General features: G+C 40.3%; 1 protein-coding gene across 1 annotated transcript; it reads right to left on the reverse strand.

The window, feature by feature from the left end:
* Window positions 1–1,795: 1,795 nt before the first annotated feature.
* On the reverse strand, window positions 1,796–12,442 carry LOC122333139 (endoplasmic reticulum metallopeptidase 1-like). Its single transcript, XM_043230645.1, is given in 16 exon segments — window positions 1,796–2,507; window positions 2,578–2,720; window positions 2,941–3,056; window positions 3,141–3,316; window positions 3,760–3,912; window positions 4,275–4,465; window positions 4,902–5,088; window positions 6,999–7,279; window positions 7,957–8,169; window positions 9,260–9,352; window positions 9,519–9,665; window positions 10,057–10,162; window positions 10,322–10,449; window positions 11,282–11,533; window positions 11,536–11,564; window positions 12,171–12,442. Coding segments are annotated over 16 exon segments (2,664 nt in total). The 3' UTR covers window positions 1,796–2,330.
* Between the last annotated feature and the right edge of the window lie 2,594 nt (window positions 12,443–15,036).

Consider the following 15,036-nt stretch of genomic DNA (forward strand, 5'->3'; position numbering starts at 1 on the left):
TATCATTATTAATTTATTTAACATTTAATGCACAATGATTGTTAAATAATTAACATCACTTACGGTCCCGCATGTTGTCGTGAGAATAACTAGATGAATTCTCGATCTCATAGGGTGTTACGGTCAAGCGCAAGAAAACAAACAGAGATGTATATATCCTTACTCCAAAGTTTATTCCCAAAATATAATGGTTTATATAGACATCTTCAGAAACAAAGGAGTGCCAACCTCTCTGCCTTACCAAGCGTTGATCCATTTGTCTTATTGTTTTATCGTGTATGTGTGGTTTCTTCATCGACTCCTCTACGAGCTATGTTTGCCAATGAAACAAAAAGAGGCACATGTTGCTTACATATACATGCCAAAAGATATGTACTTATATATAGATATCAAAAGGAAGTTAAGAACAAATAAGGAATACTTTAGGACACAGAAAAACACTTCTTCTTGTCAAGTATCAAAAGTGTAGCGTAAACCCATTCACCCCACGGCTCGGGAAGCGCACATCAGTGAACCCTTATAACATCCGGACACATGTGTCTATGAGAGATGTTACAGAACAGTAAGGAAAGACAAAATTGCACGTCCACAGAATAGGAAAGCATCCATGTGGGAACGCAATAAAGAACCAGAGTTGTAGAGAGGACAATGACATGAGGATCTCCCAGAGGAGAGTGTGTCAAAATTTAACAATGATGAATTGTAAAACAAGAAGGACACAGCCTCATAAACTAAACAAATAAATAAATCGGAAGCTGGAGTGCCCATGAACGATGCTAGAGGGCACTCCACCCCAGACTGTTTCTGCTACTTCTGTCTATGTTTCTTTGTCCTGGTTCAAAGACTCTTATTTTGTAGCGTGTGTGTCTGACATTGTTCCTGTTCCTTGCCCTTGTTTGTTCCCTTGACAACTGATTATCATTCTGTCCCGGTCGAGTATCGAGTTCACCTCCTTACGAAGCATTTCCTTGTGTCTATTCTAGCCTTGTTTTCCCATGTATTGTTTTCCGTGTTTTGACCCTCACTTGTACCCTGGATTATTCTTGTGTTTTTGCCTTTGTCACACCTGATTGCTGGTTCTCAATCCTGCCTGTTTTAAATAAAGTACAACATATGAATCCTCTCGACCCACTTTCCTTCCTCTGCGATTACGATATTGTGGTTATCGCAACAGCCCTAAACACCATATTTCATAGTGTTTTTATCCTGTTGGAACAAATTAATCTCTTGAACTGGCGGGAGAAAAACTAAACACAAGATGGTGTTTTTTTTTTTTTCTTAAATTGGAGGTCAGACCAATCAGGCCATCAGGTCATATGTGTGAAAAAAATAAGTGAGCATGCTTCTTGCTTTTATATTTAGTATTACCATATATAGTTAAATAACATGAGATTAACATAAATTCCTCAAACAATGACCACTTTAGACCGACTGCGTCATGCTCTGGATCAGTGATCCTCAAATCTGGATCCATTTTCCTGCAGACTTTTGCTTTAACCCTAATCAGACACACCTGAGCATGCTAATAAGTGTCTTCAGGATCATTAGAAAACCACAGGTTGGTGATATTTATTAGGATTGGAACTAAACTCTGCAGTGCATTGGACCTCCAGGGTAAGATTTGAGGAACCCTGGATCACATGACACTCACATTTCACAGCAAAAGCAAAACCTTAATGTTTTGCATCACTATTAAACAAGTACATGTCATTTTTAAAAGAAATGCTGATAAAATCATGGAATGTCAATAATAAGAGTCAGAAATCATTTCATACTTATATCATAGGACCACACGTTCTTCACAGCCACACGTTATTTTTAATTCACTTGAATTAAACTCTTGTTTACAGTTTTTATTCCCCATGTTCCTGGTGTTTCCCATGTGGCCTAGTTTGTGCTGATTGTTTACTTATTCTGGTCAGGTGTATCTTGTCAGTTACACTTTATTGCTAGCCATATATAAGTTGCCCTTTGCTCATTAGCCTTCGTCCATTCTCGTCTATGCTACGAAGTCTGTCTAGTTTGCCTTAGTGTTTCCCTGAATCTTTAAAAGGTCTTTTTGTTTATCCCTTGTGCCTTTGCTCATTGAAACCTCACCAGGCCGTGACACATTTATATCTCAGTGTGATTATTCCTGGTAAAAGTAAGGATAATACAAAAACAAGTTAAAGATAAGCAAAAATGTAATAAAATACTAGAATGTCATAGAATGACATGAAAGCGGCCCATAAGGGGTCATTTTAGGGTTATAAGGGGATAGAAAATACACTTTTTACAACAGAATAAAGATGAAATGTCCCAATAAAAAAGGAAATCGGTGTGTCCGTCCCTCAGTATCTGTATTTGTGTTTAGTGCTGATCCATGAGGACGAGAAGACCCAGTCTGGGAATCTCTTCAGGAAGGACTCGAGCGGCTCCGAGCGGCCGTCTGAACCAGAGATATAATGAGCGGAGATGGTCAGAGAGATCAAGCCCTCTTCAGGAGACACGTCCGAGGACTCGAGAGGCTGAAAACACAAATAAACACAATAAACACTGTGATGCTCCTCAGGGTAAATCTGTGGAGCGCAAACTCACCTTGACCTCAATCCAGAAGCTCAAGACCGGAGCGTCGAGACCGTGAGAGTAAAAGATGTAATTGAACATATAATAGTCGAACGACCAGCTCCTGAAAGACACTCCGGCGTGAGGATTCAGATGCAGAGTCATGTGACTCGGACCTGAGCGACAACAACACGATAAACACTGAACTCAACACTACAGTGTAGACAGACCGTGACAGTTTTCATGTGGAGTTTATATATATATAAATGTATTTCATATTATAAATATATATTTTAGACATATACATAAAGTTTATGAATTCATATTGATTTATAATTTTTATCAAATATATGTTGTTGTTTTTTTAATCATGCTAATATGAGACGGGAACCTTACCTTTGACCTCAAAGGTCATGTTAACGGTTCCTCTTTCAGTCTGCTGTCTGGATAAGAGCTGGATCTCCAGCGGAGCTTTCGGAGAGACTTCAGGAGCCGGAAGATACCAGCTCTTCCTGAAAGCACGAGAGAAAGACGTCAGGAGGCTCAGCTCTGAACGTGAACTTCATGAAACACTCATCTGAGGGGAGCTGAGGGACCTTGGGAAGCCGTAGTAGGGCAGCAGGTCCAGACAGCGTGTGTAGAGGCTGTCGTTGATCTGAGGGATGTGTGGAGAGATGTGCTGCATGTCGGTGTAATCCAGATCACTGATACAGAACCCCGAGTCAGAGCTCTGCAGAGATCCGTTCAGTGTGTGCTGACGCACGGTGACGTGCTGAAAACACACACATCAGAGATGATACACACATTTTACCTGTGCTTTATGAAAAATACAAGCTTTATATTTATGGTTCTTAAGGAATCTGATTGATTATGCCTCTAAGACAGGTATTTTACTATTATTATAATGTTTTATAATTCAGACATTTGACAATATTTTTATTATTTAGAATTTTTCATTTATTTTTGTAGTCATGTATCATTTTTTAATGTGTGTACTAGTTATGGAAATACTATGCAAAAATATTTAATTTGTAAAAATTAGTTAACGCAAACTAAAATTTAAAAAGTATTTCTTAATCAAAAGCACAAAAACAAACATGTTTATTAACATTAGAAAAGATTAATAAATGCTGTAAAAATGCGATGCTTTTTTCAAAATGAGGGATAATATTTTCTAGTCGTACTGAAGTATAAAGGCGGCTCAGCGCGCTGTACCTGGATGAAGACTCGTTTGGGTCGTGGACCGGACGGGTCGCCAGAATACGGGAAGAACAGACCACAGCCGACCAGAACAAACATCAGCGTGAACTCTGACCCCAGAACAGCCAAGACCCGCTTCGTGCTGTGAGACAGATAGATGAAATGAATCTGGAGAGAGAGGAGCGAGATGATTTAATCCAGGATGGGATGTCGGTGGTCAGTTCTCTCTATTGTTGTGTGTCAGAGACACTCCTGAATTAATCTGGTTTTATTAAAGCATTAAACCTGAGTGTTTTCATTTGAATGTTTGAATTTAAAAGTTTCAGTTTTAAATGTTTAAATTTGAATTCACTGTAAGTGCGTCTCAAAGGGCATACTTATATTTGTTTCACCCCAAATAAAAATGGCACTGTTAATACCCGGATGATGTACTTAAATAGCAAAAAAAAATGTGATATTTTGAACACTACATGCACTCAATTGTCTTAACAGTGCATAAGCACAGTGTGTACTGTGGCACTTTGACTCACAAAATAGGAAGACATTATTACAGTCGCCACGGTAACAAGTGAGGCCATGATGAAGTCTGGTGGGATTACGTCTTTGCTGCGGCCCAGGATGGGTGTAAAGACGTCAAAAATCACCCAAATGAGGGAAAAGATGTAGATATACGGCAAAAAAAGACCCACCAGGTACAGAACAGAGTACTGCAGAGACGCTCCTACACACACACACACACACACACACACACACAACAAATGACCACCAGCACAAACCATGATATAATACACATTATATAGTTATAATATTAAAGAGCACTTTCGTTCATTTCTCAGTGATATGATTCTAACATGAGTTATCCAAAGAGTTATCCGGCTGTAAGGAGATTATCTTTGTCTGTGATTAAAGACAAAAGGAAAGGTAAGCCAACTTTAACCAAGTGAGTTGGTAATGGATCCAGTTAACATGTGGCTATTAAAGGAGCATTAAATTAACATCAAATTAATAATATGAATATGATTTAATGCGCTTTTTGAACCAAACTCATTCAGCGGCTCAGAATCAACTCTTTCTTTTGAGAGAAAATAACTTTATTTATGATGCACGTACATTCATACACAAGGCACTTATTAAATGTGTGCGGCGTGACCTCTGACCTCTGGCTCTGAAGAGCTTAGCGAGCAGCAGTTTGGTGATGAGCGGGAACAGCACCATCATCATGGGCACATACGCCGAACACCAGCCGCGGTGAGTGAAGAAGAGCAGCACAAAACCCCACACGAGCAGACTGCTGTCAAAGAAGAGCTCGGCCAGATCCACACCACTCATCCTCTGACCCGCACACTGAGAGAGAGAGAGAACTCAACACACTCGATTCGATCATTGCAAAAACATTAAAAACGACCAAACAGCGTTACTAAAAAACAGGTTTGCAAAACAGATCCAGACCCTATTGCAGCATGGTAGTGAAAACCAACATTTCCTTCACCACTGCACAAACAGCTTCCTTAAAACACCCCGTAGTCAAAAAACATTCTAGATCATTCATTCATTTATAAAACTTAAAATTAAGCGTGCCGCTTGACTTGCTCCAAATGTTGCTCTTGTCTACCCTCTAGTTTATTTTTCCGTGTCATATATATTGCCAGTTTGCCTTGACCAATCATAAAATTCAATAACTGGCTCTTCATTTCTTGTGCCACCCTATATTTTGGGCCCAGAATAAAGTACTCATTGCAAAACGTCTCCCCAAAATTTACAAAAAGAGCATCAAGAAAAAATAATCATGCAGCCTTGAACATTCCAAAAAACAGTAAAAATCGTCTTTCTCATCTTACAAAAAGTACACCCACTTAATTGTAAAGGGTCCCCATTAATTACAATTAATGACATTCCCAAAGGCATTTACAGCAAGGTTCAGAATTCTCCATTGAATATCACCTGTTCGCTTTTTCAATCCTTCCAGTCAGGTTTAACTTCATCTTTAGTGTTTGTTTTCTCTCCACACTGTATCCTTCACATAATTTTATTTGCCTCATTAAAAGCCTTTACAAAACATTTAGTATATAGTCTTATATTTAACATCATGTAAGCTAAGATCTTCAATTTCTTTACATTTAGAAAATGACCAGAAAATCCCATTAAGATCAGGGCTAAAAAGATGTTTGGGAAAGGATCATCATTGGGACTATCATTGTCATTGAAGCTTTACTATAGATGCCTTTACTATCAGATTTTATATCTCTTGACGTCTGAACAGTGCCAGTTTCTCGAAATCCACCACTGTCACAAAGACTGAAAATAATTATTTTTGGCTCTAAAAGTAAGTTACAAAATATTCAAAAGAATCCAGTTTTTTTTTTCACACATCATGAAAATTAAAATGCCAGATCTTCTGGTTTGATAAAATTCAAAACAAATGAACAACACATCATGCTATGATCAGAAAAACTACAGGGCAATAAAACAACTGAAAATGTTTGTTCAAAAGGATCAATCTATCTAGTCTTGATAGAGACAGAACATTATCTCAGGTAAGGGATCAAGTGTATTGTCTCTGCTTGATGTTTATATCTCAACTCAACTCATCCGTCACAGCCTCCGATCAGCTTTACCCTCCTCGACCTCCATTGTCATGGAAGGACCAACTGTGTCTCTTTCTTTTTTTTCCGGACAATCCGGGTTAAAACTTTATTCGGCCAAAACACTTTATTTGACCAGTTGTTTTGAAAACAATTAAAAATCCTCAATCCGATACTTCAAAGTGAGATCCAGCGTAGAGTCTCTCTCACAATCATCCGTTAAATGAAACAACATGCTTTAAAACAATACATGAACAATTGATTTATTTATTTATTTTTAATCGAGAAGCCAATTTACTACGGAAAGAGACTGCATTAAAAGAGACATTGAAAAGAAAGAAATAGTGTAAATAAACCATGACGACAATTCCTGCAACTATCTATTCTTTATCTAGAGTACTTAAAATTATCTCAGTAGCACTGTTCACTTTTGACGTGGACAGAATGCTTTCATGTCCAACCACTTCCCCTACAGCCAGACAACAGTCCTCTACACTCACAGCGTGACGCCGAGTGAGTGTACTCAACACCCGTGAACCCAGAGAACAGTTTGGAACCGTGTCATGTGTTCTTCCCAACGGAGGAAAAGCAGCTGCTGTTGAAGCAGTTCATGTTTCAGCTACAGCCCCGTCTGTCTGCTTCAGATCTGTGACGTCAGATGAGTTCACTCACCCTGCAGCAGCGGCTCTTCAGCAGGGCGTGGACCAGCAGGAGAACGATGACGGTGACGGGTCCGTACAGGAAGACCGCGGCGTACGAGTGACTGTACCAGAACATGGAGCGGCCCATCAGCGTGACGAGCCAAGCCACCAGCAGAGCCACCAGCAGAGAGATGAACCAGCTGAAGACCAACACAAACACCCCACACACCAGATCACGCATGAACCGGCCCACTGCGCAGATCATGTGACGCCCCCCAATACACCCTGACACAGAGAGAGACCTTCTTACAGCTATACAAGAAGAAATGAAGGAATGATTCAATACATGAATGAATACATCAATGAATGGATGGATAGATGGACGGAGGGACAGATGAACAAACCAATTACCAAATGGATACATGAATAAAGAAGGAATGAAAAAATTTATGAATACATTAATCAATAGAAGATGGATGGATAGAAGAATGGATGGACAGATGAACAAATGGACGAATAACCAAACAAACAAACGAATGGATTTATAAATGAATGAATGAATGAAGCAATAGATGGATGGATGAATGGACGTATAAATGCATGAAATAATAAAGAAATGAATGCATGAAATAAACAAATGAATGTACTAATACATGAATGAATGAGTGAATAATATATGGATGGATGAATGAATGAACGAATAGATGGATGGATGGGTAAATAAATGGATGAATAAATGGATGAATAAATGGATTAATACATAAATGAATGAATCAATACATACTCATAGTATTATAAATAAAAACAAAAATTAAGTGATTTTAAAAGTATCAGTATTATAAAATACATCATTTACATAATGATATTTTGGGCATTTTTTTTATGCCCAATAATGAATGTTCTCAATAAAAGGCATTCAGTGATAGAATAAAAACAAACAACCAGAACGAGTGACAGATCTATATCTGCTCGTGTTATCCGTTACATACCAGCACTTCTAGTTAACAAGCATTTCCCGCCCAGGTAGATCACCGTGGCGACGGCCACTACGTAGTTGATGATGGTGCCGATGTGAGCGGGATACACCACCATCATCAATCCCAGCAGGTCAAAGAACACCATGTTACCATGACGATACTCAGAGGGATCCGCCAGCTCGTCTGACATCACCAGGTGCTTGAGCACAGACAGGATGTTGTCGCCTGGCGACAGAGATAAACAGGAAGTCATCACAGCTGAAGGACGGATGACTCAGAGAGATACAGAGAATTACTGATGACATCATAAAACACACAGCACTGATTGGACGAGCCGCGTCTACAAGAGTGTCACACATGAACTGAATACAAGACTTTGTTTGGCTAATGCCTCGTTCATTTTGATTAGTGTTTTATTAATAAGTTTTGTTACTTACGGAATATTGGCTGCTTTCATTATATTGCTCTTCTGCAGCTTTACAAAAACAATACAACAGTCGAAGTCAAGAAATACAGTACAAGAGAGCAGATCTCATGAACACACACACACACACATACATAGACAGAAAGACAGATACATAGACACACACACACACACACACACACACATACATAATGTTGCTGTTGTTTAGATTTGAACTTGCTGCTAGGAGAGAATATGATGTTTGTCTATTTATTTATACTTTATTCGATCATTATAATTATTCATAATGGTAGAATACTTCTAGAAATAGAATAACGGAGGAATAATAGAAGAAGCTTTTGCTTTTTGTAGTTCTTCCTGTATAATAACTCATTTGAATCTCATGATATTACTGTAAAGGCTCCTATAAATTTTCATCTTGTAGTACTTTACTGGAGGATCTGGATGGGCTTCTGTCCTCAACCCAGAAGACAGCGGTCCGCTCTTAGTCTTAAAGGACTGGAGAAACTTTGTGCTGAAGGGTCATTAGATCTCAAACACCACCACATGCGCACACAAATCAAGTAACAAACTTGACTTCAATCACACACGCGATTCTATAGCAGACAGCATTTTGATAAAACCTCTACACACCATTTCTTCATAACATTTAACCTACATTTTGACCGTGTGACAGCAAGCACTAGTTACTTTACTCTTTCTCCTCCTGTCTTCCCTCATCTCCTCATGTCTCATCTCTGGACTGACTCTTGTCAATGAGATTGGTCCTCCAGACCTGTCTCGTCTAAGCCCTGGTGATCTGAATTCCTTCGCGACCAAACTTCCTCCTCTCTGAAGCAGACGTTTTATCTCCTAATATCTTCATGCGATGCTGTAGATCAGACGTCTCACCTGCTCTCTGGATGGAGTCGTTGTGGATTCTCCCCGGAGTGTCATATTTAGTGTGATAGAGGAAACCGTTCTTTATGAACGCAAGATCAATTCCTGCAGAATGAGACGGAGGAAGATTCTCACTCAACTTTTCTTCTTACATCAGCAATACATGAAAACAATAAATATGTGCTATTACTGTAAATATACTTTCAGTTTGTATCTGTACGGTAAAGTTCTAGCAACCATGTTTTTTTTACTACTTTTGTGTATCTCATACCAGGAATATTCCCGAAGTGGCTGAAGATGCTGAAGTCTGTGTCTGAAGGAATGAGTCCGCTCTGGAAAATCTCCTGACCAATCACTGTAGCGAATGGGTGTACGGCGGCTCGGGCGTAAGCCTGGATCAGCCACGGGTTCTCCGGACCTCACACACACACACGACTGATGTTAATTCAGAATGATAGAGTTAACATGAACAGACAAATTAATAAAAAAAAACTTGTGTTGCACAGAAAAACAAAACACAGCAAGCATTTCATATCAGACATCCTCAACCTTTTTGACAGTCCTCTCTTGAAATCTTTCTGCTGGTTCATCTGCTGTAGTTGTGTGTGTGTGTGTGTGTGTGTGTGTGTGTGTGTGTGCTTTTAATAATACAGATCGTATCAAAGCACTGCTCCCAGTTTTTCAAGGCGATGTGAATTCTGGGATGAATGGATGCAAGATATATCTTGATTTTGATTGTTTCAGCTGACTGTGAAGTATATAGTTACTCTACCGGTAAGAGATTGCAGGTGTTGAGCTCAGATACACACCTGTCTGAAACACCAGCTCCTTCCCTCCGACTCCTGCCGCCTCCAGGTTCACAAACGCTCGCACCTGCTGAGCCCAGGGATGCTGGGTAATGAAGCCGTGACTGCCCTTAGAGAGAGACGGAGATCAGAATGACCTCTACATGCATGAGTGTGTGTGTGTGTGTGTGTGAGAGACCATGAAGAATGAAAGTGGTGTGAGTTCACATCAAACTGCCGCAACACATGCTCACTGAGGTCAAAGGTCAGCTGCGCTGTGACCTCTCACCTGCAGGCCGTTCTCCTCGGCTCCGTTGAACAGGAAGATGACGCCGTGTTTGAGAGGAGAGGAGAGATTCGCTAGAGAATGTAAAACCTCCAGCATCACTGAACAGCCGATGGCGTCATCACTGGCTCCTGAAACACACACACACACACATTCTGTTTCCATGTTTTATGGGGACTCTCCATAAGTGTTTTTATACTGTACAGACTGTATGTGTTATTGTTCTACACCTAAACCTACCCCTTACAGGAAACTACTGGCATTTTTAGATTTTCAAATAATGAAATCCTGTATGTTTTATAAGTTTGTTTCCTCGTGGAGACAAAAAAAATGTCCCCACAAGGTCAACATTTACTGGGAGTCCTATCCTTGTGGGAACATTTGGTCCCATAACGCGATAAATGCCACACACACACACTAATCAATGCTACTGCTGTTTCTCTCCTGATCAGTGTGTAATAATCAACTGTATCCTGACAGAGGGTCAAATAAAAAAAAAGTTAGATACAAACAAACTGACGACTGACAGCAAGCACGCATTTAATCTGATCGATGTCACTTCAAACCACAGCAAACAAAACTGAGAAAAAGGTCATGAATCTAATCATCTAATGATCTCCACACTCTAGACTCTGAATCATCTCTCAATGATGATGAGAGAATCTAAAAAAAATATTTTCCCATTTAAGGTGAAACATCTTAGACAAAGTTAAATACTTAATTCGATTCTCAGTTACATCTCATTCAAGTCTCTAAAAGTCTCATTCAAGTCTTTAAAAGAGCAACTTCTGAGCAGGGACATTTTATTGCCTCCATAACCCACAAGAGCTGAGCAGCATCACTGATCTTAAATGAGCTCTGAAGGAATTAAGGGGCATAACTGCATTAAAGCGTATAACCTCGGCGTCTCCTGAGAGACTTCAGCAGGGTCTCTGAAGAAGCGATGAAGCTGTGGAAACGTACCGGGGCTGTCGGGCACCGAGTCAAAGTGGCAGTTAGCCAGCATGAAGTGCTGAGCGCCGGTCTTCGGCTGGAGTTTGACGGCGATGTTGGTCACACGGTCGTAGCAGCTGATGCCGAAGCAGCCCCTGGGCCGCTGGATGTCCACGAGGATGGAGTGAGGTCCTCTGTCAGTCTCGGAGCGGATCTGCTCGATCTGATCCTGCAGGTATTTGACTGTGCTGATCTCGTTCTCGGGGCTCCCGACCGTCCTCGCCCAATGCTGGTGATCTGTTCCAGATGCTTCCTGATTCACGAAAGCACAACTTCACACTTTTCATTCTGCTCTTATTATATTCATCTACGTGGGTTTTGTTCCTGTTGAGTTACAGAACCGAAGTGGAGAAGTCAAAAAAACTGGTATAATGACAATAAAGACTATTCTATTCTATCCGAATTTATGCAGAACCTGATTTTGCTGAATTCGACGATCAACATCTTTGCTGACCCTACAACAACATTGTTATTAACCCATTAGATTTGAAGAAACCGTTTATGGTTTTTATGTGAAGTTTAGACATACAATCAGTGTTCAATACATCGGTATCATTCACTTATAATTAAATCTCTTGAACCAGAAAAAAATCAGGACGTGGCCTAATTCACAGTTATATTCTATTGAAATCCATCTATCATATTCTATTCATTACAATGAATTGTATAAAATTAATAGCAAATATATCCATTCGTATTATTTTTAAGCTTTTTAAAAGTGTTTTCAAGTCAAAACAGATATTATTAACGCTTAAAGGTTGCTAAATATTTCATCAGTATTACATAGGAAGCATGTCGTATGGTGATTACGCAATACCACAGTAAACTTCGCGGAGCCGTGAACTATGGTAAAGTGTACCTGGCGCGGACGGAGCTGAAGTGTTTCGGGCTGCTGCTGATCATGAGCTGCTGGTTTGAGATCAGGACCAGGATCCAGAGCAGAAACCCGAAGCCGAGCAGCAGAAGCGCCGCTGAAATCTCGCGCATCAGCGGCTTGCGTTCGCGGCTCTGGAGCTTGTTCAGATCGGCCTGCTCCTCTACACCGTCCCGCTGCCGCTGGCTCTGTTCGGCTCTCTGTCCGCGGACCGTAGAGTCTCTCTCTCCGAGCGGAATAATCTCCGGATCGCTCATTGTGCTCTGAACGACAAGAGAGAGGTCGAGAAGAACCGCAGCGGGGTAGTTTTACTAGTTTTACGCCCCTGTTGTTCCTGAAGCGTCCAGCTGGGGCTGTACAGTACGAGACCAGTCTGTAAGCGACACGAATAAAACAGAATCAACTTTATTGCCAGGTATGTTTACACATACGAGGAATTTGTTTTACTAGATGGCAAGACAGAGTGTGCTGGATGTGAGGGGTCCGGAGTGATTTTCTTAGCCCTTTTGCTCATTCTGGATGAGTAGAGTTCCTGGAGAGCGGTGAAGGATGTACCAATGATTCTCTCAGCAGTCCTGACCTCCCTCTGTAGTCTTCTGAGGTCAGAATTGGCAGCTGAGCTGAACCAGACAGTTATAAAAGTGCTATTTGTATTATATTTTTATTAACTTTTGCAGTGGTTCTTATATATTCCATATATGAATGGTAAGTATTGTTTTTGTCCTTCTTACTCTCACAGAGCAAAGACACACACTGTCAACATGCATGCTATAAGCAGTAAGTACTGAACCACAGTATGAGTGCGTAAGTCATACTTTTCAACATCTAACATAAGTCAGAGGTAGAAAAAAAAATTGCATGTTTTCAGACATCGGGTAGATTTTAAAATCTTGCTAATGACTTATAAAGCCTTGAATGGTTTAGCACCTTGAGTGAGCTTTTAGTCTGCTACGTTTTCAAAACTCTGCCTCTTGATAATTACACAGACACTATCTGAACTGAGCCAGACTATGACTATGATTAAATCATATATAAAACCTATGTGGAAAACAAAAAACATAGCAGTTGTTGCATGTCCCCACTCTCTGCTGTAATTTACTATGAGATATTGTGATTAAAATCCTTTTTTTGGCCAATGATTTCCTTTTTTCAGAAGAAAATAACATTTTTGATAAAATACACATTAGTCGTGTGCCCAGGTTTTCACTCATTCCTGTTATCCTAACACATTCCTCCTCTGATAAACATGGAAAATTGCCCAATTTTTTTTTTTTTTTTTTTTTTGCACAGGAAGTTGCATTATCCAGATCTTCTGGAACTTACTGGAAAATATTAGCCTTATTTTCTTTTCAATATGTTTGTTGATATTTCAATCATGTCTGAGAGGGCTGATCTCAACATACTGCCCTGTTACTTAAATAGTTTTTTACACGTATAATTTTTTGATATCACTAAAACTTGCTCATTAGCACGTGTGCTATGTGGCTATTTAGTATGTATTTAGCTAATTTTGTCCGATCAACGTAGCATCTTAGTGCTCAGACGGGACAGAGAAAAGCCAGGGGGCCTTCTCCGGGGGCAGCGCTTGCAGACTCACCACCTGATCTCTGAAAGGAGTAGTGGGAACCTTGGGCACGTAGCCGGCCTAGAGTCACTGAGTTTCCTGGGAATCCACCTGCCCAAACTCTAGGCATGATTAGCTTGTTGAATAGTGCATTGCAACTAAGAGGCCAAAGCTGTTTCTCATGCATTTATTTGTGGCAATGTGTTTCTAGTGTACTTTATGAAAATGTTTTTCATATGGGATAAAAAGAATATCCAGCTCAGTAATGCACATTTTTTAATGCTCGTTTTCAGAATGTAAAGTCATCCAGAGTTGTAAAGGCGTTTCCATCCAGAGTTTTTATGCGATAACCCAAAATGCTCATAAAAAGGTGGATGGAAACATGGCTAATGACTAGGACAAAACAAGCTATGATATACTAGTAGAGCACGCAGTAAAACCAATCAGTGTTCCTCCAATACCATAGTGCTACATAAAACAACACAGAACTACAACTGTTGTCCTGCTTTTCATTGTTTTCTGGGTTTGGTATGTTTATGCGTACACTTCTCATCTTTGGACTTTGGACTTTTAGGAATCAAATAAATGACGTTGTGGTCTGACCGGCCAAGCGGGGGTCTACATACAGATCTATAAGCCCCTGGCACATTCCCATAGCAGTGATCCAGCGTGATACCGTATCTAGTTGGGCATGTGACATATTGCTCCAGGTCCAAGAGATGAGTGATATCACAACGGTTGAAGTCACCCAACAAGAAAACAGGACCACCGTACTGCTCCAGAGCATCATAGTAAGCTCCAGCAATGCCGGTAGCCGCCTGATTAGCATTAGTTCAGGGAGGATATACACATGGATAAAGGTAAGGGGTGGCGCATCCTTAGGGTGTTCATTTGGTATAATGGACACAACCATTAACTCATAATTTGGAGTATTCTGGATGTTTTCCACCTCCACATTTCTCGCCCAGGCCTCATTCACAAGCAGCATCAGTCCACCTCCTCTACCTTTTCCAGTACGCTGTGCATCACGATCAACACGGTAAGTCTGATATCCATCAAAGCTAATGCTGGGTGAGTTGCTGTTCAACCATGTCTCTGTGAAACACATCATATCGGAATCAACGGTTTCCACATTTTCCATCATTTCTTTAAGCTCTTTGGTTTTGTTTGGAAGAGAGCGCACATTAGACATCATTATTTTAGGAAAGCGGAATTGAAATTCCTTTACTTGTGTTTTAGACTTGTATGGTGGTTTCCTCTGAAAAGCAGGTTCCTTCTGCTGGTTGA

Source organism: Puntigrus tetrazona, unplaced genomic scaffold (assembly GCF_018831695.1).
Source record: "Puntigrus tetrazona isolate hp1 unplaced genomic scaffold, ASM1883169v1 S000000181, whole genome shotgun sequence".
NCBI classification, from domain to species: domain Eukaryota; kingdom Metazoa; phylum Chordata; class Actinopteri; order Cypriniformes; family Cyprinidae; genus Puntigrus; species Puntigrus tetrazona.